The sequence below is a fragment of the Camelina sativa genome, chromosome 1 (assembly GCF_030686135.1).
Source record: "Camelina sativa cultivar CO46 ecotype springtype chromosome 1, ASM3068613v1".
Lineage (NCBI taxonomy): Eukaryota > Viridiplantae > Streptophyta > Magnoliopsida > Brassicales > Brassicaceae > Camelina > Camelina sativa.
In genome coordinates, this window is record NC_141880.1 from 16,511,829 (window position 1) to 16,536,079 (window position 24,251).

The 24,251-nt window shown below is 32.6% G+C and overlaps 1 protein-coding gene, 1 long non-coding RNA gene and 1 pseudogene across 7 annotated transcripts; 2 read left to right on the forward strand and 1 right to left on the reverse strand.

Annotated features, from left to right (window-relative positions):
- Window positions 1–2,013: 2,013 nt before the first annotated feature.
- Window positions 2,014–3,330, reverse strand: LOC104793514 (protein IRX15-LIKE pseudogene; annotated as a pseudogene). The gene has a single exon (XR_015562674.1). The product of XR_015562674.1 is annotated as a protein IRX15-LIKE pseudogene (transcript).
- A 2,691-nt stretch (window positions 3,331–6,021) lies between these two features.
- Window positions 6,022–8,010, forward strand: LOC104793525 (uncharacterized). Of its 4 annotated transcripts, none has more exons than XR_015596239.1 (7): window positions 6,022–6,168; window positions 6,367–6,460; window positions 6,700–6,758; window positions 6,979–7,083; window positions 7,226–7,378; window positions 7,525–7,575; window positions 7,776–8,010. It is a non-coding gene; the product is annotated as an uncharacterized LOC104793525 (long non-coding RNA). The 4 variants fall into 4 exon arrangements; XR_015596240.1 differs by having other exon boundaries at window positions 6,028–6,168; window positions 7,246–7,378; XR_002037426.2 differs by lacking the exons at window positions 6,022–6,168; window positions 6,367–6,460 and adding an exon at window positions 6,475–6,587.
- Window positions 8,011–15,772: 7,762 nt separating this feature from the next.
- LOC104709298 (uncharacterized) lies at window positions 15,773–18,684 on the forward strand. Of its 2 annotated transcripts, XM_087509151.1 has the most exons (8): window positions 15,773–15,951; window positions 16,156–16,360; window positions 17,089–17,138; window positions 17,327–17,416; window positions 17,506–17,585; window positions 17,688–17,777; window positions 17,886–18,029; window positions 18,161–18,684. In XM_087509151.1, the coding sequence occupies exons 4-8, from the start codon at window positions 17,330–17,332 to the stop codon at window positions 18,474–18,476; spliced, it is 717 nt and encodes a 238-aa protein (XP_087365277.1). In that variant the 5' UTR covers window positions 15,773–15,951; window positions 16,156–16,360; window positions 17,089–17,138; window positions 17,327–17,329; the 3' UTR covers window positions 18,477–18,684. The 2 variants fall into 2 exon arrangements, with proteins under 2 accessions (XP_087365277.1, XP_087365279.1); XM_087509153.1 differs by lacking the exons at window positions 15,773–15,951; window positions 16,156–16,360 and having other exon boundaries at window positions 17,002–17,138.
- The last annotated feature ends 5,567 nt before the right edge of the window (window positions 18,685–24,251 follow it).

Here is a 24,251-nt window from a genome sequence, read left to right on the forward strand (position 1 = left end):
TTTTCTTTTATAAATCTGTTTATAATCTCACAGGTCTTATGATTATTATCAAATGTTAGTCTTTATATTTTGTAACTTACAATTTTCTCTTTGAATGAAATCTTCATATTACAAACCAAAAAACAATAAACAAAGTTACAAAAGTCATTTTATGAAATCTTCACATTACAAACCAAAAAACGAAAAACAAAGTTACAAAAGTCATTTTATGAGATCTTCACATTACAAACCAAAAAATGATAAACAAAGTTACATAAATCATTTTAACGTGGAAAAAAAAAGCTTAAAAATACCTGAACAATAATAAAATGAAGTATTTTTATTTTAATAAAATAATATAAAGTATTAAGTTTCGAAATAAAAAAATAGATGGGTATTTTTAAGTTTTTTTTTTTTTCTTTTTTAACGTGCGTTAGCCCAACCAAAAATCTTCACAAACTGGAAAGAAACCTAGTGGGCCATGTATGGCCCATAACTATATAGCTAACGAAGATCTCAGACCATAAAATGCACTCTCGCAGTATCACTGTCATTAGTGTCACCGACACCTATATCTTCCTCACTCAGTAAGTCAGTATTCTCAAGCTTACTAGATACTAGTCACGTGTAGCACGTGGTAAAGAGACCAAGAGTGCAGCTTAGACTAACCTTTTAAGACTTGAGACCTGTTCTCCGATCCACAAGTAATATTCTTGAAGAAGGTTCTTCGGTTCTTATCCGCACGCGCTTCCATGCACTCAATAATTTAGATCATAACTTATATTGTTACCTTTAGTTGCGCGTCTCCGTAGCACTCTTAAAGCTTGTAAAAAAATCACATTTTTTGGTATCACCTAGTTCATAAACTTTAAAACAATTTCATCACTTATTTCAATATTTGTACAAAGTGGTGTCGTCCATCGATCACACCGAGATAAGAACTCGTCATGCACAATGTATAAGGTATTGGGCTCCTTAACTTAATTTTGTAATTATTGTTGGTGGGTTATCTAATACTAGTAATGATTTGGATTGTGTCCCAATAATAAAGGTTTATGGATCCACCATCTCAACTAGTGGCATTCAATTTTTTTTCATATAACCGGAAAAAAACATGAATGGAACTCAACCCATCTCTTATTTATAAATCGAAAACATGATTAGTTGTCACTTATAATAACTGTGTATGGGACGAAACAAATAAATATGTTTTTTAGTGTTTCTACAACGAAATCGAAAGTGGTAAAATGTAGTATGTGATAGAGCTGGAAAAGGAGAGGCCACAATGCGAGATAAGTCCCGCTTTCCCAGGGACTTTTGTCACCACCGACACATTTTTAGACCATTTTAAAGTATATACTTCCAATCTACAGTAAACAGTTTGACCCCAAAAAAAAAATTTGATTGCAATAAACCTTACACATGAAATTAGTGACCGAGATTTGAAGGTTTGGTTCATAATCGGTTTATAGAAGTGAACCGATTAACAACTTTGTGAAATATGCCTGATTATAGAACGGTTCATCGAAACAACCTATTAACCGTTTTTTTTCTTTTCTAAACCAATATACACCTAAGTCTACAAATTATACCAAAATTTCTAAAAAATTGTTATCTAAATCGAACTGAAGAAAAAAAAAGTTGTTATCTAAATCGAACCAAACAATCTGAACTAAACCAAACCGAATCGATCTATTTAGTCCAGAATCGCAAGCCTAGTTAAATATGATCAAACTTTCTTCAAAAAAGTGAAAAAAATAATTCAAGATAACATTTAATGGGTAATTTATTATGGGAGTAATATTTTTAAAAATTTATAGATTCAGGCATATAAATACGGTCCAAAATTAATTACTACACTCGAAGTGGTCTTTTTCCCAATTTAATACGAAGTAAAGTTTCGTCACAAGTTTGTGATGCATTTCATCAGTAGAGTGACATTGGTGCATTTTTTTTTTTTCGAATTTTGGTTACATCTTAATTCAAGTGTAACCGTTCTACGAAATTCAAAAAACAAATGAAAAGTCAAAAGACTAAACAAAACCAAAAATAAAATAACAAAAGACTTCAAAAGCTAAATTTAATTACAAAAGAGCCACCAAAAGTAAAAAAAAAAAAAGAAAACAAACCCACTTTGACACTTTCTTTCACTCATCATCAACACCAACCTCATCGCCACCACTCACCGCCGTAACACGCTCCCAAAATTTCGTCGAGTTCCAACAAAACCCATTACCAAAACCCTCCCTTTCCTCCTCCTCCGCCGCCGCCACAACAAAATGCCCTAAATCTCCGACGACTTCACTCAGATTCTCTTCACATAGAAACTCATCACTGTAAACTCTCTCAATCTTTCTCCCAAATTCATGCACAAACACATCAGTCTTCTTCTTCTTCTTCTTCATCTCCTTCTTCCCAAAATCTTTACTTTTTGCTAACACCGCCGTAGTAAAGATCGGAGCCATCCTTCCCGGAGAATCAGAAGCATACCCACGAGGCCCATCAATCAAAATCACATCCCAATCAATCTCATAAACAAAATTAGGCAAATTGTTGATACCCAATTTACAATCCGAGAACAAAAGATTCTGAACGGGTCTACACTCGGGTCGGGTTTTATAATAACCAAGAAGCTTCCCAGCTTGAGATACTTTAGTTGAGTAGACAACATCGTAAGCTTCAACTCCAGGGTTACTCTGTTCGAACTTAGAAACAGAGTAAGGACTCTCATCAACGAAGACAGTACGACCTTGGAAATTTATAGATCTCCAGAGAAGAGACTCGTGGGTAAGACCAAAGACTAAGAGGTTACAAGAAGGGCCATGAGAGTGAATGATGTTGGAGATGGTGGAGAGTTCAAGGAAGGACATTGATGTATTTGGTGGTGATGAGGAAGTGTAGTGGAGGAGTGCGGCGGTTACTGGTGATGGGACGGAGGAGAAAGGAGATGAGGAGAGAGAGTGAGAGGTTGTGGTGGAGTGGATTGAGGAGGAGAAGAGAGAGAAAGAGAAGAGGAGAGTGAAGAAAGAGAGGAAGAAGATGAATAAGAGACGGTGGTGATTCGCGGCGGCGACGGCGGAAGCTGACTTTGAAGTTAGTGGAGAGTGGTGGTGGAAGAGAATTAGATTAGTGTTTGTGTTGTTGCTCTTCATTTTTTTTTTCGATAAAACAAAAAATAGAAATAATGAAACTCGAAATGTGTGTTTTGTCTCTTTAATTAGGCTTGTAATAAACCGTGACAGTTTTAGAGATGGAAATGTGTTGCTTTTGTTTCTCTTGGGTTTATTCCGGTTATGAATCAAGAACGAGGTGGGTTTGAAAACTTTGAAACCGATGTTGTTGTCAGCTTACATAGCAATTGCCAAAGGTTCCACTTCATTCTTTTGGTTTACTAGGATAGTATTCCCCCTACACCACATATATTTTTTGTATTTTTTCTGTTATATACTATTCTATCTCTAAAAGATAGATGTTTATAAACTTTTACATATTTTAAAAAAAGAATGATTACTAAATTTAAATATATTTTTTCTTTGACTAAAGAGATATTATTTAATTTTAAACTAATAACAATTCAAAATTTTAAATATTTTCAATGATTATTTCTTGAAATTTACAAAACATCAATCTTTGTGGGACAAAAAAATATCCCAAAACATCAATCTTTATGAGACAGAGGGAGTATATTTTTATGTTTATTTTTTTGTTTGTTTATAATTTTATGTCTGTTAGCTCATATAATCTATAGACTATCATTATAAATCCAAAATTTTTCCAAATCGACCAACATGTATAGGCAGATATTTCAGAAGCCGCTCCTCATAATGCTAAGGAGTACACTTACACTTGCTAGTGCCCCTATAAGACAATACTCATAATACAGTCTTTAGTGAAAAATTAAAACACTATCCATCATTCTACGAATTCAAATAATAAACTCAACATACTTAACCACTTCCAATAAAGAGAGTTCAGATGTATAGTCTCATATAATAAAACTTTGAAGATTTCATCAAAAGATCCAAAATAAGTTCTGCAAATCTCTAATCCAGATAATTTAAACGCATCATAGAAAGTTTTACAACATAGACAATTATCGAGCATATACTCAACAACTATTGAAGAGTAAATAAAGAAAAAGATTATTGCATATCCGCAAATATCACCCTCACCTTAGCCTTAACTTGTTAGAGACTTACAGCTTGGTTTTCCATAAATAAAAACATATATTCATGCATCACAATACTCCTGTTGAGCTTCAGCTCAATCCAACCTCGTCTGCCAAAACAAACAATGCAACTTGTCACAATTTATTTTATTCTGCCAAATCAGTCTCTGAAACATACAAATAAATGAAGAACTAACAAAATAGTACCTTAAATCACTCCACCAAATTTATTGGAATAGGAATCCTACTGTTCATTATCTATTCAGTAGTACCTTAAATCTCTCCACCAAATTTCGTCCCAATCGGAATACTCTCGGGACTCCAAATGTGTTCATGAAGTTTCTGCAGTAGAACTGTTTTTGTTTTCTGGATTCCTGCAATTACTTTATCAGGAAAAAACTTACATAACTTCTTGAATATGATTCCGATTGAATCTCCGTCAGCGGCTGTATATTCTTGACAGCAAGACCTTTCCAAAAACACTTTATTTGTGATCTAAGTCCTTTTGGCTCGACGAGAATCAGTCTCGTAAAACACAAACTCAGATCTGCCTCATTTTGCTTATTTCTCTTCCTTATTCTTTCTTTTGCTTCCCTCCTCCACTACTGATACCAATAAGAAAATGGAAGCAAAAATTCGATTAGTTAACACCATTAAATATTTTAAAAATTGTAAGACAACAAAAATCAAGTCATAGATAGAGGTCACACTTCTACAACTTATGCTTCTCTTGACAAACCAAACCAAATTAAGTCTAATGTAAAACAAGTCACTCTCTAAATACAAAAATTTACTATGTCTAGATTTTTTTTTATCATTCACCGGTATTTGGTTTATTTATCTTCATCATCATCTTTATTCTCTCTGGTGTTGGGCCACCTCAACTCATTGCTTTTAATGCAACGTTTTTGTTGACTATATCTATCCTCTTTTCTCAAGAAATAAAATGACACAAAGACTTGTTCATGACTGTTCTTTATTCAGTAACTCTCATGGCTTCTTCTCGAGTTTTTCTTGAGCCAATGTGGATTTTACCCAGCAGGCGCCTGGAACCATGTACACTTAGGGAAATTTCAAAGAAGAAAACAAACATTCTTATGTTATTTATTGTGGAAGTTAGTAGGCCAAGTTGAGGAACCCATACCTTTGAACTGTTTTTTCAGTTTTTACTGAGGATTGATCCCATACTCGTAGAGTTCACACTTCCACTACTAAAATCAGATCGAATAAAAAACAGAATTTTCTCACTTCCAATTTACAAGACCTACGAATTGAGATACAAACCCCTACTCTTGCAAAAACCCAATTTGAAACGAAACACAAAAACAACATAACCAAGGAGGAAGAGGAATAAATCTGAATAATAAAAAATAAAACTTTGATAAAAACCATACACTAGTAAATATTAATTATATAGCTACATTTTTTGCTACAGAAAAAAAATAATAACAAATATTAACTACAAATAGTTACAAATTAGTGACGAAATTTTAGTTAATAGATATTGTAGCTAATTGGTTACTATGTGTAGCAATATAATGACAAATAGTAACAAACATAAATTATAGCAAATTTGTTACAAATTTGGAGACACAAAATGTTGTAACATTGTTGCACACAACAAAAAAGGTAACAAATTGTAGTAAAAAGATTATTCAAATAATGTATATTTTTCAAAAATAAAATATGAACAATTTACTACAAAGTAGTTGTAACTACAGTGACAACTTGCCTCAAAAAAAACATCGCAAAAATATTTACAAATTAATTGGATCAATTGTTTTTTTCTTTCGTCATTTTTGCCAATAAAACCAAAAAAAAATTAAGTCTACAGCAAAAAAAAAAAAACCTTATCCAGTTATCCGTTCTTTCACGACAACAAACAGAACATTAGAAAGAAAAAAAGTTTTCTCCAAATTGAAATCTAGGTTTTTCCGACTCTACTGTGAAGCTCGTCGTCGGCCTCCTTTCGCTTCAATTTCGATGTCATATCTTGGCGAAGAAGTGGATAACATGTATCGGTTAAGTGTCTTTCTAACTCAATTTTTATTTGCTTCATTCTCTTATTATCTCTCTACCCAGATCCGAGTTTGCGAGATCTCAAGCTATCCTAACATTAAAATCTTCCAGTTTTGCTGTTAAATTTTTCAACTACTTAAGCTTCAGGTTCGTATTTATTTTTCTTATTCTTCTCTGCGATTTGTTCCTTTTGTGTTTAGATGAACGATTGACTCTCGAGTCTGATTGAGCCTCCCTGTGATGGATATAGTTCGGATTCGATTTCAAAGTAGAATTTTGATTGCTTGTAAACCAGTAAGTTCATGATCAGGGCATTAACTACTTGCTGAAACTTTTAAGCTCACTCGATTTTATTTTGCAGCAGATGAGTCAAGCTTTTGATTGTTCAATACTTATGTTTATTATATGCTTTTCTAGAAAGGTAGATATATTGAATATGGTATCTATGATATTGGATGAACCATATGATATGTCTATTTCTCTCATGACATCTATTTAAATTCTTAAGCTTGTAATTTGTTTTCTTGTTTTAGTGCACAGCGCTTGCATGATTTGGGCGATGAGTCTAAGTCGCTTCCTCTGTGGAGATAAGGTTGGTGAACCCTTGTTTAAAACAGCCATTGGAAGAGAATTTTTGTATTCAGAGGATTTTACTTATGTTCGTGTGAGTTACTTTTGTTTGACATTTTGCAGGTTATTACTTATTAGACTAAGTGGGGCTTTGTTATTACATATTATACTAAGTTATTGCAAAAGAATAACTTCAGAGACAACTTATTACTTTTTATTTACAATATTGTTTGGTTTTGTAGACAACTTCAGAGAATAAAGGCTTGACTATTCTGATCTTCAAAGAGCTTTTTTATTATTTTAAGAACAGTTGTTGACTAACCAACCTTGAAGAATCACGCCTCAAGGTGAACACTAGGTTTTACTTTTTAGCTTCCAAACTGAAGATAACCAAATGTGGTCACATGATTCTGATTCTGAACCTTATTAGCTTATATGGTCACATGATTCTAAACCTTATTAAAACAAATGTTCCCTCTCCATGGCCAGCCATAATATTTACTTTGCAGGAACAAAGAGCAGAGTTGAAACCAATTTTCCTTTACATGGCCATGGTTGCTCTCCTAAACCATGGTTCCTTCGCTTGGATGACAGTAACTGCAACATCGAGAAGACCAATTCAGACACAACTTTGTAATTAGGGTATTGCTCTTTTACTTTGCTATCATTGGTTTGGAATATGAATACCTTATGCTTCCAGCCTATGCTGCGTTTTAGACTTCTTGGGTCTGTATTTTATGATTACCTTTCTTGTCTCTACTATGATACTTCTGATTTTTTTTTTTCAGGTGAAATGGGTAAAGACTTTCTTTCGGAATGACACCAAATTCTGGAAATAAGTAAACAACTCTTTCCATTCTTAAACTTTTAAAATGATTCTTCTGATGGTTTATACTCTTCGGCTGCAGTTAATTATATAGGACTTCAACATTCTTCGAATACAACATAACTTATACATTGCATTTGTGTCGCTAGCTTTTCAAGTATATTTGGCATATCTGATTTGTTTTCCTAAGTCGTATCATATCAATGCCCTCAGGTCCCAATGAAGAGTGAAGTCACCAGCAGATGTGGAAAGCGGAGAAGGATGAACTTGTTGTCTCAGCTTTCTTTCATCCCGCTTTTCTGTGTTACAAGACTTGCCTTCTAAGTACTTATATATCTTCTATTTGTAAGTGGTTTTTAACTCTGTTTGAGAGTTCAAAACTCTTTCTTTTTTGAATGTATGATATTACACTAAGGTTTAACATCAATAGTAATTGTGTACTTTCATTTTTCTCTTTGATTTTTAACATATTTTCACATATATTGCTAGATATTTTCACATAATTTATTTTTGGATGAATTTATATAAAATTTTTCAATACACTCTACAAATAATTTTGTAGCTAATAGAATGATTATTGTTACAACCACCCTTGAAGATTTTTGTGAGTATGTAGGCACAACAATTTTTGTCACGTTTCGTAACCATTTGCTACTAATACGTTTGACGGTAATTTTCTCAAACCGGCAAAGATATCTGTATCAATTAGTAGCAAATGGTGACAAGTTCGGCTGTATCTAGTCTATAGCAAATAGCGACGAATTGCGATGAAGGGGTTAGTTTGTGACGAGTAAATAATCACTAATTGTTTTTGTAACAAATCTGTAACAATTTCTATTTGGCTACAGAAAACAAGTTATTCCTACACATTTTTTTGTAACTATACAACACAATTTTACTAGTGATAAGAGCAAATTATCGGAAGAAAGTAAAGTAGGGTTAAACAATTAACCTTGAAGAACTTGAGAGATGAAATGGAAGATCTGTTCATGAATCTAGAAGTCATTGTAAGAGATAAAGAAACCCGAAAAAGTAAAACTGATATTTGTCTTCGTCTTCGTCAGCGACTTTACAGCAGATGGGAAAAAGAAGAAGAAGATATCGGGTTTTTTTTTGGGGTGTAGGATGTTTACACAAACAAAACCCTAAACTTAATTTTCTTTTTTTGTGGGTTGGATTAGAAAAATCGTGAAAAGTGTTTGATTCTGCCTTGATTTTGTGTGTTTTGGTAATTTCCTAGGATTGATCTTGTATTCGGGTTCACGATTAGATGTTTTCAATTGAAGTCGGTAATTTCTCAATACTTTGTTGTTTCGTTACTTTGATTTTGGAGATGTGTAATCTTTGTAAGTGCTCTGAGATTGTTTAGTGTTTTGTGGCTACACCACTTCACGTGGCAGGAATCTTTTAGTTATAAGGTAAGTGAGAAGAGTGCCATAGATGAATTCAAGAAGCAGAAGAAGATGATAAATTTAGTGTGGAGACCTATCTCCACTCAATCCTCTTCAATTATTGTAGGCTAGCATCTTTTACTTAAGCTGTTTAATTGTATGGTTTTGTTCAGCTTTAAAAACATTCCATCTTACATTGCATTCTCATGATGAGACAGAAACTGGAAATGATGTCCGAGAAGAAGCTCAGTGTAACAAATCAAGTGATGTTTCTGAAGAATTTATTGAAGGAGGAAGGAGTGAGACAGTCTCGGTTGTATATGCTGGAAAGCATTCAGTTTCTCTTGAGGTTCTTTTTTTTTATCTGTACTTGAAGTTTCTTGTAACCTCTTGTTTCAATTACTTTAACTGGCTTTTTTGTGATTGGTTTTAGGTTGGGGCTTCTTTGATTAAGTTCATTAGAGGAAAAAAGTAAGATTTCTAGTCCCGACGTATCAAGAGCAGCGTCGGACGTCAGCTTCGCTATATATTCAAACAAATGAGACATATTCATTTAGTATTTAGACCCATTAAATGTTATAAACCACAAAAATATTTAGATTTATTTTAACTACACGTCTACGAACTGTAGGCAATAGCAAAGTTATTTATTTTAACCAACACCAGCGAAAACAAAGAGCAAAGTGGAGATGATCTCAGCGAGGTACGTTCTTAGAGAAGCCAAGCTGAAGAATTCACTAAAATAACCAAAGGCAACTCGAGCCACTGTTGTAGAGGAAAGAAGAAAATGATGTAAGTTTTTTTTGGTTAATAAAGGAGATGATAAGACTTGTTGCATGACCTTCTCTTTATATACGGGACTCTTCGTATATTAATTTTAGATTATCAAAATTTATAAATAAGATTAAGCATTTAAAAAGTTTGTAGAATTAAAATTTAATATTTTTATTTTGTTCAAATTTTATTGTATATTTTATGCATTTTAAAATTTATAAGGTAACTGAATTAATATATAGTTACCATTATACAGATTTATATAAATTCTTAACTTAATTTTCTCTTATAAAAAATATATACTTTATGAATTATTTGTTTTGTATAGAGATTTTTGAAAAGAAATTGTTTTTCTCTTCTTTAAAATCATATTGATAATGTAATAACTGGAAAAATTAGCATATAAACAACCAAATAAGTTTACGACAGACAAAAATATGTTATAACAAAAATGATTATGTTGTTCCAAAGAAAAGTCACAATCTTATACCAATTCAATGTGTGCCTAGAGCTCTCACTTGGTTTACTTTATTGACTTATTAATTTTACATGAAAAATTTACTCCTACTTCATCTTTGTATTCATTTTTTTTTTGAACGAAACATTTTTGTATTCTTTATTAAAGAAATTTATGGTGATTAAGCATATTAAAGAAATTTATGGTGATTCAGCATATTATCTAGACATGACCAAATTATACCCAACAACTCTTTCAATTAACGCATTTTTAGAAAACTTTTTCCATAGCTATAACTGAACTTGTGAGCAAGAAATCTCACTCTAAAATTTGCATATGTTCTACACAGCAAAATAGAAGTTACTATGATTAATACAACACACTTCTTTATTTAGACTTTGACCAATCTTACGGTCCATTAACACTTGTCATTAACAAAACACTTCTTTGTCGACAACTCATCTTCTTCTTCATCATGAGTTTCTTCTTTGTTCTGCTTTGTTCTTCATCTTCTTCATCTCACATAAGCTTTCTCCTTGCATGTCTAAAATACAAATCTATACGAAAATAATAAAATTTAATTTTACAAAAATTTGAAGGCAGATTTTCGAAGCAAAGATCTAATTGGGATTTGCGAAACGAAACGAAAGATCTATTGTAAAAGATAGAGATAGCTGTCATGTTGGATTGATCTTCATCGTCGTGTCTCTTACATATTTTAGAACACACGGTGAAAAGAAGAATGATGCCCAAATATCAAAATATCGCTATTTGTTTTTTTTGGAATATTTCACTTAATTGAAATGTTGACAAGTTGGCAAATATTAAGGTGATATGTATTATTGTTATAATTTTATTGGATAAACATTTGAACTGTCAACACCTTGTCCTGTGACTTTTGCCTGAACCGATTTTTCCGAACTGAACCGGACCGAGATTTAGACATATCAGTTTGGGTTTGGTTAGTGATCGGTTGCAATCGGAAACATTTCTGCAAGTAGTTCGGGTATGTTTTCGGTTGGGTTCTATTATGCATAACCGAACGGGTAACCGATTCATCAAAAACTTCATCGATCTGTCGCCTTTTTCATCATCCAACAGCCGAGGTCTTCATCATCTAATCGTCTTTATAATTGATTCGGTTCAAATCGGAAGCTTTTTCCATTACCCAAAAACCCGAAAAGCCGAACCAAAATTTTTTAACAGTTAGTTCGACAACATTTTTCATTACCCGAAGAACCAAGAAACCGAACCATGTTGATCCGAAATACCCGCAGTCGCAGACCTTCTGGCAGAAATACTCTCTCGTTCGTTTTTCTTTTGTTTAGTCCACTTAGGAGTAAAATCAGGTGAGCTGTATTAATGTTATAATTTGATTGGATAGAAATTTTTAATGAGGTGTCAACACATGCTTTAAAGTTGAGGCTGAGGTGTCATGCTTTGGAGAGAAACACTTCTTCTTTTATTTTTTATTGTATTGATTTAGATCAGATCTTCAAATTTAATTATAAAATTAAATATGAATTGGGTTTTTGTATTTATTTTATGTCAGATTATAAAACTTTCCATTCGTTCATAACTATAACTAAAGTTTTTAACTCCATTAGAAGAGAAAACAACAAGTCAAAGTGACAATAAAGCATTGTTAGCTAATACGTTAGTCATAGGAAGGAAAAAGCTACCAGTTCCGAAATTAGAGATCAAATATCATGGAGCAAACCAATTAGTTTGTTAATCTTTTTTTAAGTATAGGAGGTTAATGAGAATTTTAGAATCCGATTTAATGTGAGCTGATGAGTAGCCTCTAGACATGGCTGACTTGATGCCGTCTAGGATGGCTAGCACTTTGTTGTAGATTACACAGTCTAGGTCATGTACATAGCGACTGCAGATGGTGCACCAGTTTCGTATTCATAGGCCTTGTTTGGTAAGGTGATGAGATCGACACATGATTATGTGATCTACGTTCATAGGAACTACCTTGAAGCTCTTTTCCTAATCAAAATCGGCCAGGGGTGCCGTCAGAACATTCGATGGCTGCTTAGTCTTATTAGAGAGTCTAATCTATTTGTAATGTTTTTTCCTAAGTAAAAAAGAGAATAAGAAAAGGGTCGATTTAGGGTATTTCCCTTCTATCGGAAGCTGATGGATGGCCGAGTAAAAGATCCAGAAATTAGAAGGGAGACCGTTACAGTGGTTCAAGGTAGCTAAATTTGGAGGGAAAGGTAAGGAAGCATGTGGCTTAACGAAATCTTTGAGACTACAACAATTAATAAATAATTTTTTTTTAGATTCATAGTTGATTAAGGTTCAACTGTAACGGTCAAGAATACAATTAAGGTTCATAGTTGATTAGATGTGTCTTAGTTTTTCTATTTGTTAATAACATCTCAATTAATAAATAATTTTTTTTTTGTATATATTCCTTGTTTTCCATAGACTTTCATGAATTGATTACTTTTATGTTTTATCAAAACAACAACTATAATCCTTGGTGTGTATTTCAATGACTATAAATTTTGTGTGAAGAAAACAAAAACAATATGAAGGTAAATATCTCTTCAGTACAAAATATATTTTAATTATTTTAATGTTAACTGATTTTGACTTTCATTTTGTGGTTATTGTTCTAAAACAATTAAATATATTTATTACACTAAAACTCTTAAAATAAATAAATAGAGAATTTGTTAGAAATACCCCTTTTGAGATATCCTTTTTCAAAAATACCCTTTTTTTGAACATTTTCATTTTTGCCCTCTTTTACATAATTACAATATGTAAAATTAATTTTTAGAATTTTTTTCTAGGTTTTGGTTCTTTATTTTACATTTAGGGTAAAATTTTAAAGGGTTAAGGTTTGGTAGAACCAGAAACCTAAACCACATTATAATGACTCGTCTCTAGCAACCTAGCAAAGGTCAGACAACATCCAAACGAGTCACTAGAATATCCTCCTCTTCATTGCCTTGATTCCAGGATCACACTTTGCCTTTATCTGCACCGCAACCACAAATTGAGATGCATGAGTATTTTATAAACACTCAGTGAGGCAATCATCCCATCTACTGGGCAATACACACAAGCAACTCAGATACCAATGTCAAAAACAATCAACAAACAAGACATACAAACCAGGAAACAAGTATCGTCTTCAGTGGAAGGGAGGTCTCGACTGACACCAGCCAAGTGTCGACTGACACTGGCTAATGGTGTCGACCGACACTACCCCACAATGTCGATCAATTCTGCTCCATGGTGTCAACCGACACCCTCCTTGTGTTGATCGACACTGACTCCACAGACGCGATCTGCTCAAAGTTGAGAGTCGAATCTCGCTTCTCATCACCTCCAATCCGTCCAAAACTCAGTCCCAAAGCCATATGAATCCGTAGAAAACCTATAGCAACCATAACAATCAAGGGAACACCACAAACAACACCAAACAAGAAAGCGAAAGGAAATATTAGGCTTAGATCAGCTAAGGTCATGCAGTCACCTGTTTCCAGGAAGTATCTGACCAACAACCACGAATCCAACCCTCCTAGCAAGCTTCCAACACATTCCTAGCAAGCTTCCAACACCCTCCTAGCTTCAAATCTCTCAAGAAATGCAAGCAATCTTCCCAAAAATCACCAGACTCTCAAGAACACTCTTTTCTGTCTTTTTCCCTCTCAAAACTGTGCAACGACGACAAAAACAACTTCCCAAAACCCTTTTCGTCGACCTTCCACTTAAATATCCCGGTTCTATGGTTTCCTCAAACCAAACCGGCCCAAATCGACAATTAAGTCAACCTAGTCAAACCAGAAAATATTGGTGTCGATCGACACCATCCTTGGTGTCGATCAACTCACATCCCCAAAACGCACATTTTGGTTCGCGGATGTTACATAAATTAACATGTATATACTTTACGTGGAACCGACCTAACCAATGGTGCAAAAAGATGTTACATTGTAGTTAAACATGTATATGCTTTAGGTCACGAGTGCTAATTGTTCTATATCTAGATAGATGTGAGAGATTGTGAATATGTGACATGTTACATGAGCGGCAAGCAATCCCATAGTTACAAGTCATCTCTCATACTCCAAAAACATTATGTAGTCAATTGCTCAGGATCCAATAAATAGCTTTGACAAATTGATCCGACTATCCAACAGTCCTCGATATTATAATATAAAAACTTCCATCAAGTATTTACTTTAAATATCCCTTTGATAGATCTAGAAAAGGGGAGGAATATATACTTTTCTTATGTTACAAACATTTGTGTATCCCTCACACGGCCATACATGACCTATAATGTCTAACTAGATTCTTGTTCCATTCATTTGACCATTATTTTTGCCATGGCTCATGTCTATCCGACCACACATGCTTTTCGAAAATGTTTCAATGTCTTTACGCCTTAAACTATACTTAGCTTACTCAAACATTAATTTTAATCTCCATATGTACTTAACACTCTCTTTCTCGAGCATTAGATTCTTAATTTGAGTACTCGCTTTGGCTTATTTTCATTATGACTTGAGCAACAAATAATGTACAAGAAAAGAAACCTAAGTCTCATTTCTGTTTTTTAAAAATGTTGTTTCTTTAGGACCTCACTTGCCTTCGTCAATAAGGATGACTCCCTATCAACCTTGTACAAGTTTACAGATGACAAAGCTCTGTCCGCTCCTTAATAGTTGAATTGCTCTCTTTTAATCTATCTAGATCCAACACATCTAATTCAACGCTTCGACGAATCTAACTTAAATATTTACCAAAAAATATTAGGGGCATTTTTAAAAATACTTCTTTTTGCATGCATGCCCATTTTTAAAAATACCCTTCCATATTAACTATTTTCATAACTACCCCTCTTTATGTACTAAATGACTAAATTACCATTTCATTAAGTGACAATAAGAAGATATAGTCACCAAAATCGAGAAAAATTCCCCCCAAAAAATGAAAAAACTTTCCGCCAATTATTATTATTTCCCACCAAAAAAAATTTCCACTAAAGTCGAAAAATTTTCTCGCAAAAAATATAAAAAAACAAATTCTGCCAAAATTACGAAATCTGATTTTTCTGCCATAAATTTTGAAATTTGTACATTTAAAAACGTTGTAAACACCTTTTAAACACCATTTCAAAACCTTTTAAAAACCTTGTAAAACATAAGGTTTTTATAAGGCATTTACAAAGTTTTTACAAGGTTTTATAAGGTTTTTAAATCGTTGAAAACCCTATAAAAACCTTATGTTTACAAGATTCTTGTTCCATTCATTTTGACAAAAAAAAATTTGGCGGGAAATTTTTTCCGAAATTTTTTTGGCGGGAAAATTTGTTTTTCTTTTTATTGATTATTATCATGTAAGGATAAAATGGTCATTAAAAATTAAAAGAGGGTAAAATTGGAAATGGCCAAAAAGGGAAATATTTTTTAAAAAAGGTATATTAAAAAAGGTATTTCTAACAAATTCTTAAATTATTATTAGTCATAGATACAAAACATTATTAACTTATATATATTACTTTTTATTTTTGACTATTACAATACCTTATATAACATAATATATTTATATGTCATTGACCAGTAAAATACAAATTAATTTGTATATATAAGGTGAGCTATGCTTTGATGTACATAACAAAAGTTGGTGAGAAAGCTAAAACATAAAATAAATAAAAAGAGCGTTTTTGACTCTTCTTCCTTCTTAGCTTCCGGCGATTATCTCTCTGTTCTCCGGTGCATCTACTTTTATCAATCAGGTATCAACTTATTTAAGCACATTTATCAAAAATTTCATGTTACGTTAGCAGATTTAGCTTCCACGAGTTTGTTTCATTTGTTTGTTCTCTTTTTAAATTTTCATCATAATAATACAGTATTATATTCAATTTTAATTTCCCTCTTAGATCTTGATTTTTCATTTTCAGATATAATAATATAAATTAAAAATATTTATTTTGTAGATCCAACATCCTTTGTTATTATAATGGATCCTCTTACGGTCACAACAGAAGTTGAGCTCGTCCCTGCCACTGTTACGGTCACAACAGAAACTTCGGTCGTTCCTGCTACGGTTACCGTCACAACAGAAGTTGGGGTTGTTCCTGCTACCGTCACGGTCACAACAGAAGCTAAGGTTGTCTCTGCTAAGCGATCAAAGACTACAAGGTTTGTTGATATACATATGTGGGATTATGGTGTTTTAAAAGCCCCACTTTTGAAACTAAACTTTAGATCCTAAATTTCATGTCTCTATATTGTTCAAAATTTTGTATATTATGGGTCTCTATTTTTTTTTTTGACTCCAAGAATTATTTTCAAAAAAACATTTTGGGTAGCCTAGTCTAATATGTTGTTCTTCCTTCCTTTTAACATTGTTGCTTATTCAATGTCCTTTTTTCTCCTTCTTAAAAAAAAATCTTGAACAAAAAAAAAGTTTTTCTTCTTTTAAAAGTCTCATTTTTATATTATTGAATACAAAATTTCCATAATTCATTTGATTTATAGTTTTTTAAAATTTTATAGTTATTAGATTCGATGTATTTAGGTTAACAAATCTTTTATAGATAACACCATCTTAAATGAGTTTATTTTTATTTTTGGTATAGTGGCATAGACCAAAAAAAAAAAAAATCTACCTCTTATAACACTATTATACTATATTTCAATATTTCATCATCAGATTTCATATATCTATTTATCATTAGTTTTTGTATATTTTTTTCTTTCTTTGAAATTTTGTTCAAAAGCTAATAAATCTAGAGTTTCCACTTCTGAATCTTGCCTTAGGTGTCCACCCACGACCATGAATTTGTTTTAACCATACAGGCTATTATTTTATTTTACTATCTTATGAACTGTCTTTATCTATTAACCGGGTAAAAATGGTTTTGCAGGCACTTAACCTCTTCCTAGACGCCAATTCTATCACTCTCAAAGCGGTCAGGTGATTCAAGTTTCTTGACCAACTTCTTTTGAATATTCTATGACTTGCAAGTTATGATATTTCTTATGAACTTTTGTATATACTTAATTGGTCCCATTCAAATTTGAATATTGTTTAGGTGTGACCATGTTGTCTCCGTTTTATTGTCACTAACCAAAAAACCTGCATGTTTTTTTTTTGTTACCAAGCCAATGACACTTGATGAAGTACTCTCTGACCGAGATAGCGACAATGAAGCCGAGAATGTGGCTGAAGCTGAGGCTGAGTCTCCAGATCTGGTATACTCCATGGTTTATAAAACAACCAACAACAAAATAATATATGAAGTTACTTGCTAATGACCTATGAAATTTTGTAAAAACTACAGATGATTGATGATTCTATGAAAGAGAATGAAATTATGGAGATTTTCATTCAACTGTGGAACTCTTTTGTAAAAAAGAATAGGTAACATTAATTTTTACGTTGAACTTATAACGTCAATTGTTATGTATTGATTAATGGTTTTGTTTAAAAACTTTTTGGTCAAATAAAAATTATAAATTACAGAGTTCTGGCAGATGCTCATATTCCTTGGGCATGTGAAGAATTTTCAAAATTATACAGGAAAGAGTTGCACGATAACTTCAAACTCGACATGTAAGTATTATCACTCTAAAATTCTATAAATACACCAACATTTATATACAAACACTATACTAAATTGGTTTCGTACATTTATTGGATTTGTTTTGTTAATAATACCAGGTGCTGGCGATTATTCATGATGAAACAATGGGATTATGGAATTCTTGACGCAACCACCATAACCAAATGCAATACCATCATCCAGAAATACTCGGCCACCTCATATATAGATGTTGAGGAAAATTATCATAAAAGCAATAAGAAGTAATTAAAAAATCTCCGATGATTTAAACGACGCGGTTTATTTTATTGCAGCTTTATATATTTGTTATTATTTAGGAGCACAAACAAATACCATTTTTTTAATTATTTTGTTTTGTTTTCTTTTTTTCTAGTGAGGACAACAGAAAAAATACAACACATGCATCAGATAGTGAATCTAGTATGTGTAGAAATCAGGAGAAACATGAAATGGATTTTGGTGTAAAAGCTCTCAACACTGAATCTTCGCAAGTTGTGGACATGGCCACACTTTTTCAAAGGAGTATAGGAAAAAGGCTGGTCAAACAAACTCCGAAGATGAAAGAAATGATAGATACAAAACAGGATACTTTCCTTACTCGTGGAAGTAGTAGCCGAAGAGGTCGTGGTGGTGGAGGCCGAGGTGGTCGTGGTTGCGGAGGCTCGGGCGGTCATGGAAACCTCATCTAGTGATCTCTAGTGGGCTAGTTCTTTCGTTCTATCTTTTCTTGTCTTTTTTTTTTTACTTTTAAGTTTATGTTGTTTCTCCCATCTAAAATTAAGTGTATGCTTAATCACTTCTTCTCTCTAAAATGCTCTTTCAAAATGTTTGATCCAGAAGTCATAGCCATGTAACAACTTCTCAACATTTTCATTTTAATCATCTTTTAATTATGAATTTTTGTCCTTCTTATAATTTACGAAGTTTCTTGTCCACTTTTCCTATTTTTAGTGAGTCCACTTTCTTTGTATTATTTTATATAGACTCAATATGTTAAAAAAATCTTGTGTTAACAAAAGGTTTTGGAACCTTATCAATGGATCTCATTCTAATGTCTTGACACCAACAACAATAATAATAGTGTAGATTTGCAAAGTGATAAAACGGCAGGAGTTAACATTCCCAATTACTTGTCTCTAATGTTATTTTCATCGACATTCCATAGTCTATGTTTTTGTTTTTATCAAGTTCTTGAATATTCAAATGTACATTTCGACATTAACAACAACAAAAACATTGATGATATAGATGTTTGACAACATAAAATCAAGTGTGTATAGTTTTTTTAGGAGAGAAAATAGGGAAATTGGCAGATATAACCTAAAAAAACTTTAATTAACTGGCTAATTAACTATTCTAACCATAACTCTCTCATATTTTGTATATTTTCAATAATAATGACAATTCCTCCTCTCACGTGCACATATTTTATCTTCACTTTTCTTTTTCTTTTTTATCCTCTAATTTTTTAATTCATATATTTTCATTTATCTGTTTATAGTTTGCAATAAAATTTATTCATTTTTAGATTTCACAATCTCACTCTAAAAACAAACTTTCTTTCAGTTTATCTAATTTTTCCATTTTTCAAAACGAACAATTTTAACTCACTATATAGCTATATAATAAAATTATTTGTAATATATTGAACACAACAACGTTCTATTTCATGTTTTCTTTTTAAAACATCATTCTCAAATTTTGAGTTATATTTATATTGCATAATTACAATATTTAAATTATAATTAGAAGTATGCAAACGATTTATATCTTACTTTTTTAGCGTTTAATTTGGTTATTGGAGTTGACAATATTATATTCTTTAGGATATATTCTTATTCGATATGCGTTTGAGTCGAATGTTTGGACTCTCTATGTTGTATCCTTTAGGGTATATAGTAGTTTAAATTAAGCAAATATTCAACTCGACATATAAGATTTTCTGTGACTTGTTTTATACTTTTCATTTTATTTTATTTCATTATTTTAATTTATTTTACTAAAAACGTTTCATTCTATACTATTTAGTTTTGTTCTATACTAAATTTTATAGAAGTGTTGTAACCAAAAACTATTCTATATATTACTGTCACCATCACTATCACCGCTACTACCATAATCATTGCTATCATTTTCGCTATCGTCGTTGTTTAACACGGTTGCTTGGGTTACCTATGTTGTATCACTTAGGGTTCTATGTTTCATACTATTTTTTCCTACACTATTTCATTATAAACACTATTCATCACTTAAAGTTTTCAACCTCCGATTTTAAAAATTCAAAATATGCCAAATACAGAAGAAAAAAGTTCTATTTTTTAAGATAAATTTCAAAGTTTTAGTTAGTTTTGTTGAAAACCTATATCAGATTAAAATGTAATGGGGTAAAAACTATTTATCCAAAAAAAAAAATTGACCTTCTATTCCAACACTTTGTTGGCTGCGGGTGTCATTCATGTTACCCCTTTCTTGTCTTTTCACACTAGTCAATAGTTATTCACTTAATTTTTAAAGTTAGTTTGATATATTCTTCGTTTGTTTTTGTTTTGGTCATCTGGCAAATTCACCCAGAAAAATAAGTATTTTAACATTTTTTTATATATAATGGGTGAGGGAAGGGGAATCTCCTAATAAAGGGAGTAAAAAATAGAAAAAATTCCCTAATAAGAGAAATTAATAAAATAGAAAAAATATCATACTAAAAGGAAGAAATAAAATGGAAACCAGCCCACTAAAGATTATTAGATGATTTGTGTTGTAGATCCAATTTGTTATTACAACAGCCATGTTAATGTGTTCCTCCAATACGTGGCTGTTATTTATCAAGGTTGTCTTTCTGGGTATATTTCTAGGTGTACCAAAAATCAGATAAAGAGAGAAATTACCCTACTTTTCAGACGAAAGCTCACTGCCTTCGATAAAAAGACTCTTCTGATGAATCACTCTTGAGAAACATATCTCATACTATGGTTCTCATATTTTCATGAGCTTTAACATTGTCTTGAGGTTTACTACCTATATTAATCCTTATCATCTCCACTTCTCAAGTACTTATCTTTTGAAATGTATATAAAAAATATGTAACTTTGGTGATATTTATAAAATGCTATCGATTTTGAAAAAATAAAACAAGTGAAAGTGAAGATAAAGCATTGTTAGCTAATACATTAGTCATACAAAGGAAAAAACTACCATATCTGAAATTAGGGATCAATTATCATGGAGCAAACCAACTAGTTTGTTAATCATCTTTTCGAAGTACATGAAGTTAATAATAATTTTAGAATCCAATTTAATGTGAATTGACGGGCAGCCGTTAGATATGGATGCCTTGATGTCGTCTAGGATGGCTAGGTATTCTTTTTAGATTAGAGGCCACAAAGCGTTCAGCTGTAGATCTTTTGAAACTGAGGGACAAGTTTGCAGTTACACCTATTCACCCACTACCACATTCCATGCCGCATTTGTTTCAATGTAGATTGCATTTGCATGCCGCATTTGTTTCAATGTAGATTGCATTTGCATTTGGAGGAGAGAGATGAAGAAACATGTGGCTTAACGAAATCTTTGAGACTACAATAACCGACTTAAGAATACAATTAAAGTTCATAGTTGATTAGACGTAACTTGGTTTTTGTATTTGTTAATAACATCTCAATCACAAAAATTTCAAGAATTGATTACTTATATCTAGAGGTGTCAAACGGTCCAGCCCACGTCCATCTAGCCCACTCCGCCATGGACAATTTTTTTTTGGACCGCTGCGCACCAGCCTGTTTAGGACCGCAGTCGGAATATATATGTCCAGACCTGCCCCGCAAGACCCAGCGGGTTAACGGTCCGGCCCGCGGGCATTATGTACATTCTTGGTTTTTAGTTTTCATTCTTAGTTTTTGTTCATTTTGATGTTTGATTTGTATGATCAGCAATTAGCAGCTCTGTACTTCTTTTGATAGGAAATCTTGGAGTTGATATGATGTATGTGTCATGGCATGGATTTCTAATTTGAAAGAAAGTTTGAAACACACAATCAACAAAAGAAATTGTGAATTTTGTTGTTGATCATGCCATCAAAAATGGTTTTTCCTCTTAAAGAATAAAGATAATGCTGATAGTTGCAGAGAAATCAAAGAATGATGAAAACACGGTTGCAGGTTTCAAGAGCAATTTTTTTTTCACAGGTTGCTAATTTATTCTTCAGTTATTATGGCTACAGAACTTGGATTCTTGCTTTGACGATGTCTTGCATTGAATCATTGTTGCTAGTATTGTCTACTGTGATGGAGAAAACTTTTTTATCAATTCCCCAAACCTTTGATTTCTCTAGGATCTCCATCGATAAGTGTGTACATGTATGTGGAGGAGGTAAAACAGTAAACACTAAGATCTTATTTTTCAGCTTCCAATTTATGTCGATGTAATGTGCTATTAAACACATATAGCCCTCATGAGTGATTGCAGTCCACAAGTCAGTAGTGAAGCTAATCCTTCCAGGAACATTAGCCAATTCTCTCTTCAAGTTACCCATCTCACTCTCATAAAACTTGTAAACATCTGCTGCAGCTGTATTCGGACAGAAAAACTTCACATCCGCATTTAAATACTTCCAAACAGCCCTAACTCTCTCATATTCCACATAAGAAAATGGGAGATCATGCTGGATAATAGACTTAGCTACCGTTTCCCGGAAAACATGTTGATCAATCTTCCTAGCTTGCAATCTTGCTTCTGAATCAACCATCATCTTACCAATATCCCCATCTCTAAGCATAAACTTACATTTTTCCAAATGGCGTCTGTATGTGTTTGTACCATTTTTGTATGCATTGAATGCATAATCCTTTTTGCAATATTTGCACACAGCTCTTTCTTCACTAATACCCAAGCTGTTAACCTTCTTAATCACTGAGAAATGATCACATACTTCTGAGTACTGCTTTCTTTTTTTTTTTGGTTTTGATGACTTTCCCTTGTCAGAATCTTCATCAACATTAATAAATCCCTCATCATCATTAGCATCTTCGTCAAGATCATCATCATCAGCAACCTCAATGACTTTTCTTTTCTGAGTTTTCTGAGTTTTAGGTGCTTCTGGTTCATAACTCACTTTTTGTTTCTGTTTCTGCTTCTTAGATGCTTCTGGTGCAGCACACACTTTTTTTCTTTGCTTTGCAGATATTTTTGATCCGTTAAACGCTCTGCTCTCATGTTCAGCATTTGCAGCATTGATAAATCTCTGAGATTCCAGGTCTACTGATCTCTTTTCATATGAGTCATGCGACTCTGGTGACTCCTATCAAAACAAAAATAAAAAATTCTATTACTAAAACATAATTTGAAACATGAATATATCGTTTATCAATCATACATGATCAAAACTGCAACTTAGAACACTAAACTGAAAAATCAAATGTTAGAACACTAAAACTGAAAAATCAAACGTTCAAAACAGAATGCAATCAAAGGTCAAGGATACATAAACCTGCAACTTAGAGCACTAAATTGAAAAATCAAAAGTTCAAAACACTAAACCTGCATAAACCTGCAACTTAGAACACTAAAATAAAAAAACAAAAGTTCAAAACAGAATGCAATCAAAGGTCAAGGATAAGTATGAAACATTACCATTACAGATATGTTCAGATGTGTATTGTTTCAGCTTCCAAGCCTCCAATGATACTAACAATTCACAAACGAAAATTCTCACCTCTATGTTTGAGACTTTGAGTCGTAAGTCGTAAAAAATAAAAAGACTTTTCAGTTTCCTTGTTAAACAATGAAAACACTCTTAATTTAGGGTTTTCGATTATAAGTTTTATTCTAAAACCTTTACAGACTCTAAGTGAAACAGAAGGTTCAAAGTTCAAAGAAATGTTTCGGTCGACCCGCAAACCCGCAATCCGCAACGGGTTAGCCTGCTCCAACCCGCGACCCATGGTGGACTAATCCGCTATGCCCGATATTTCATGGACACAAAAAAAGATGTCCAAGCCCACCCCGCCATGATACTAAATGGGCGAGGCCCGCCGGCAGGAGGCCCGCCGGCAGGAGGCCCGCTTGACACCTTCTACTTATATCATAACAACAACTATAATTCTTGGTGTATGTTTGAATGACTACAAATTTTGGGAAGAAAAAAAAACAAAATGTAGGTAAATATCTCTTCCGTACAAAATATCTTTTAACTATTTTAATTTTAACTAGTTTTTGTTCTAAAAAACAATTAAATAGATTTATGTTCAATTGCATTTACACCACTTTGTCCTAAAGTTTTTACACTTACACCCACTTTGAATAGAAGGTGTACTTTTGAGTGTGTTTGGCATAAGTGGCTTATTTTTAGGACAATTTTGACCTTTTATTTGATTTTGAGTAGATAAAAAATTTGATGGAGGATAGAGTTTTTTTAATCCATGTTTTTCTCTGAGTTTTCTAACAATTCTACCACATTCTAAAACTAAACT

Bases quoted from the DNA above. Each gene is read 5' to 3' on its own strand.
- LOC104709298 (XM_087509151.1), top strand. From the start codon at position 17,330: ATGACACTTGATGAAGTACTCTCTGACCGAGATAGCGACAATGAAGCC. The intron at 17,778-17,885 runs GTAAGTATTATC...TAATAATACCAG, and splicing joins GATAACTTCAAACTCGACAT to GTGCTGGCGATTATTCATGA. The intron at 18,030-18,160 runs GTAATTAAAAAA...CTTTTTTTCTAG, and splicing joins TATCATAAAAGCAATAAGAA to TGAGGACAACAGAAAAAATA.